General features: G+C 37.4%; 2 protein-coding genes across 2 annotated transcripts in view; both read left to right on the forward strand.

Annotated features, from left to right (window-relative positions):
- The first annotated feature begins 1,214 nt into the window (after positions 1-1,214).
- LOC122266181 (cuticle protein AMP1A) lies at positions 1,215-2,214 on the forward strand. The gene is made up of 3 exons (XM_086545560.1): positions 1,215-1,288; positions 1,505-1,731; positions 1,845-2,214. The coding sequence occupies exons 1-3, from the start codon at positions 1,280-1,282 to the stop codon at positions 2,062-2,064; spliced, it is 456 nt and encodes a 151-aa protein (XP_086401686.1). The 5' UTR covers positions 1,215-1,279; the 3' UTR covers positions 2,065-2,214.
- Positions 2,215-4,257: 2,043 nt separating this feature from the next.
- The window catches only part of LOC122266177 (cuticle protein AMP1A-like), a 1,055-nt gene continuing 312 nt past the window's right edge, over positions 4,258-5,000 (forward strand). The window contains exons 1-3 of the mRNA XM_043035782.2: positions 4,258-4,356; positions 4,574-4,800; positions 4,916-5,000. The exon at positions 4,916-5,000 is cut by the window's right edge and continues 312 nt beyond it. Coding sequence (XP_042891716.1) covers positions 4,348-4,356; positions 4,574-4,800; positions 4,916-5,000 — 321 coding nt within the window. The 5' untranslated portion in view covers positions 4,258-4,347. The remainder of the gene's footprint in view (positions 4,357-4,573; positions 4,801-4,915) is intronic.

The raw sequence follows: 5,000 nt of genomic DNA on the forward strand, positions 1-5,000 counted from the left end.
AGAGTGCAATATTTGGTTTTCCTCACAGTTACGTACCAGGAGAACCACAAACACACACACACACATTTTTTGATAGCACGAAAAAAAGAAAGAAAACGAAATCGAAATAAATGTATAAGAATCACAGAAGAAAATGACAAACTCTTGAAGATGAGAACGTACAGTAGGTGGCTTAGCAAAATAAATAACCTAGCGTGGGATTTTAATATATAAGGGAAGATGAAGGTAAGAGATTATATCATATGACAGTTATTATTCATATCACGAGAATAATGATGATTAAGCTGAACTTTAATGAAACCCGGACTGCATTTTTTTCTCATGGATAATATGAACACAGATAGAGAATCCAATTGTCATGAGGGAATTGAGGGTTGCGACTTGTAGGCCGATAGATAGATAAGCCGACAGGTTGTATTCGGTGCTTCTATGAGTGATAGATGTAAATCTTTGCGTCATCTTTTTGGAGTTAATACTAAATCGCAGAACAACAACAAAACTGATTGGTTAGAGTAGTTGAAATTTAGTTGAATCGAAACAATAATTCGCGGGAACACGAGGTCCCATTGAATAATTGGCACAGCGCGGCGTATACAGCCATCGTTTGCAACAAAAAATGCACTCTGAAGTAAAACCAAGATTGGCGAGAATAACAATAAAATACACTGCTTTCCCACAGCCATCAAAAAATAGAATTAGTAAATAATTGAAAGAGGGATACAAAGGTTATCAAGAGAGTCTTGTTATTGAAACATTGGCTTTCTTTGCGACAGAAAAAGTCTACTTAAACTACTTAAAAGAATTAGGATTCGGCACATAGCAGAGTTAGATAGTGAATATATCTTCTTTTATTTTCCAAACTGGAAAAAAAAAAAAATCATTCTGATAACTCTCATGTTTTTTTTAAACCAGAAAATAAATACCAATCTCTTATTGACATAGGTTTGATATCCAAGTGTATTTCACTTTAAAATATTGCTTCAAATTACACTCACACACTATAGGAGAACGACATATATAGAGTAAAACAAATATTGTTTATAGGTAAAATCGCTTACAGTCTTGATATAGGACATGGTTTTACAGTGCCAGAGATAGAGATAAAGAGAGAGAGAGAAAGAGAGAGCCCTAGCTCTCCAAGTGCTTGTGCATGAAGGGGAGAGGGTGTGATTGAGAGGTCGACTCTCACATGGTCAAGGTCGGGCTGTAGGACACATATGCACGAGTTTCAGTATAAAAGGCTGCTCTTCCCCACTGATGCACCACTAACATCTGAACCATGAAGTTCGTAAGTAGTGTTCTAACCATGGGTAGTAAGTTTGATTTTTAAAAGTCCATGATCTGTCTTTTGAATTCATAATGGATTTCATTTTAAATAAATAACATAGTATACACGAATAACGTATCAGTTTCCAAGATTGACATTATTATGCTACCAATTATGAGAACCAAAGTAATAAAGGTATGATACACACACAAAGATTTATTTTTTTCATAATTTCAGCTGATCATCGCATGTGTGGCCTGTGTGGCCGTCGCCGCCCCCCAGTACAGCTACGATGGGCCAAGAGCGGCCTCCAGCGAGGAGGTGGCCATCCTGAAGGACGACCGCGTTCACGAAGATGACGGAAGGTACAGCTACGACGTGGAAACAGCCAACGGCATTGTCCTGTCTCAGTCTGGCTCCCCCGACGGCGATGAGGGCGCTGTCGTCAAGGCTGGAGAATATTCGTAAGTATATATCATGTACACATGTCGATTATTGGTGTGTCTTTCTTTGGATACTTTTGAGTTAGAAGTAAAATGAAAAAGTTAATAAGGGAGACCTATTATTCATGGTTCAGATACACCGCCCCTGACGGTACCGACGTCCACGTCCGCTTCGTGGCTGACGAGAACGGCTACCAGCCTCAGTCCGACCTCCTGCCAGTGGCTCCCGAGTTCCCCCACCCAATCCCTCAGTTCGTCCTCGACCAGATCGCCTTCGCCGCTGAGGAAGACGCCCGTCGGGCTCGCGAAGGTCCTCGTGAAGCTCCTCGCTCCCTGTATTCTGCACCCAACTGAAGAGACACGCTCCTGGCAGGGTTTATGACCGACATTAGGCATGAATTCTGAAAAGATGATCAATGTATTTTAAGTTATTTATTGTACATAGAAATAACAGTTGTTATAGCCAATAACACTTCGTGAAAATACATAAGTTGAAGAAATGTGTTTTGTATTGTTTCATGCGATACATAATCGGCGTTTCTACCATTATATATATATATATATATATATATATATATATATATATATATATATATATATATATGTATATATACATATATATGTATATATATGTATATATACACACATATATATACATACATGTATGTATATATATACATACATATATCGGTACATATTTAGATGAATACATATATGTAAACATATATATGTATATGTTTTAATTTACGTGTTAATAATTTCACATGGCATTAACGTCATCTATGGCACACAGATAACATCAAGAAAATATGGAATCAAGTCAAACTGGACAACAGTTTAGTTGTTCGTTTTTTATTTCATTTTATTTTTTGCTGTCATAGAATAATGAGAACCTAATGACATATTCTTGAATAAGCTCGTGGAATTCCTCCATAGCAAAAATCTCAATAGCCCTGAACCCAAATCCAATCTTAAAGAAGAGAAACTAGTCTGACTTTCTACTATAGACCAGTTAGGGAATAATGAGATTCGTGCACTAAATGAGCCTTACGTTAAAATCAATTGTTTCTTAAACGCGGAGTTACATTAAATATGAAAGAGATTATAATAGTACTGCGACAAAAAGTAATTTCTGTTAGAGCTTGCGTATCGTACTAGGTAAGTGACCTTTCAATCAAAGATAACAGGCGTATAAGAATATGTTAGAATTGTGTATCTAGGACTACGTAGTTCTTGATCCCAGGTTTTGAGAAGAATGTATTGATTATGATGATATTAACCCCTGAGATACATTTGAAAGAGTGCAATATATGGTTTTCCTCACAGTTACGTACTGGAAGAAACACAAACACACACACACACACACGACATTTTTTGATAGTATGAAAAAAAGAAAAGAAAAGAAAAAAAGAAAAAGAAAACGTAATCGAAATAAATATACAAGAATCAGAAAAGAAAATGACAAACTCCTTCAGATGAGAACGTACAGGAGGTGTCTTAGTAATATATGTAACCTAGCATGGTATTTTAATATATAAGGGAAGATGAAGGTAAGGGCTTATATCATACGAGTTATTACTCATATCACGAGAGAAAATGATGATTATGCTGAAATCTAATGAAACCCTGACTGCATTTCTTTTTCTCGTGGATAATATAAACGCAGACAGAGAATCCAATTGTCATAAGGGAATTGAGGGTTGCGACTTGTAGGCCGATAGATAGATAAGCCGACAGGTTCTATTCGATGCTTATAAGAGTGATAGATGTAAAACTTTACGTCATCGCTTTAGAGTTTGTACTAAATCGTAGAACAACAACAAAACTGATTGGTCAGAGTAAATTAAATTTAGCTGAATCGAAAACAATAATTCGCGGATACACGAGTGCCTATCTAATAAATGGCACTGTGCGACGTATAGTCACCGTGTGCAACAAAAAATGCACTCAGAAGTAAAACCAAGATTGGCGAGAATAACAATAAAATACACTGCTTTCCTACACCCATCAAAAAATAGAATTAGTAAATAATTGAAAGAGGGATACAAAGGTTATCAAGAGAGTCTTGTTATTAAAACATTGGCTTTCTTTGTGACATAAAAAGTCTACTTAAACCATAATTAGGATTCGACACATAGCGAAGTTAGATAGTGAATATATCTTCTTGTATTTCCCAAACTGAAAAACAAAATTCTGATAATCATTGTTTCATGTTTTTCTAAACCAGAAAATAACTACCAATCTAATATTGACATAAGTTTAATATCCAAGTGTATTTTACTTTATAATGTTGCTTCAAATTGCATTCACACACTATATGAGAATGACATATAGAGTAAAATAAATATTATTTTTACGCAAAATCGCTTACAGCATCGCTTTCATAGTCTTGATAATATAGCACATGGTTTTACAATTTCAGAGATAGAGAGAAATAGAAAGAGAAAAAGAGAGAGAGACCCTGAGCAACAGAACTGCAAGCATAATCCAGACTCCGAGTGCTTGTGCATGAAGGGGAGAGGGTGTGATTGAAAAGTCGACTCCCACACGGTCAAGGTCGGGCTGTAGGACGCATATGCACGAGTTTCAGTATAAAAGGCTGCTCTTCCCCACTGATGCACCACTAACATCTGAACCATGAAGTTCGTAAGTAGTGTTCTAACCATGGGTAGTAAGTTTGATTTTTAGATGTCCATGATCTGTCTTTTGAATTCATTATGGATTTCATTGTTAAATAAATAACATATTATACACGAATAACGTATCAGTTTCCAAGATTGACAAAATCATACTACCAATTATAAGAACCAAAGTAATAAAGAAATGACACAAATAAATAAGATTCATTTTTTCATAATTTCAGCTGATCATCGCCTGTGTGGCCTGTGTGGCCGTCGCCGCCCCCCAGTACAGCTACGATGGGCCAAGAGCGGCCTCCAGCGAGGAGGTGGCCATCCTGAAGGACGACCGCGTTCACGAAGATGACGGAAGGTACAGCTACGACGTGGAAACAGCCAACGGCATTGTCCTGTCTCAGTCTGGCTCCCCCGACGGCGATGAGGGCGCTGTCGTCAAGGCTGGAGAATATTCGTAAGTATATATTATGTACAAATTTCAATTCTTAGTGTGTCTTTACTTGGATGTTTATGATTATTAGAAGTAAAATGGCACAGTTAATAAGGGAGACCAAATATTCATGGTTCAGATACACCGCCCCTGACGGTACCGACGTCCACGTCCGCTTCGTGGCTGACGAGAACGGCTACCAGCCTCAGTCCGACCTCCTGCCA

This window comes from Penaeus japonicus, unplaced genomic scaffold, assembly GCF_977035675.1.
Source record: "Penaeus japonicus unplaced genomic scaffold, GWHDUDI00000001_assembly GWHDUDI00000016, whole genome shotgun sequence".
In the NCBI taxonomy this organism is placed as follows: domain Eukaryota; kingdom Metazoa; phylum Arthropoda; class Malacostraca; order Decapoda; family Penaeidae; genus Penaeus; species Penaeus japonicus.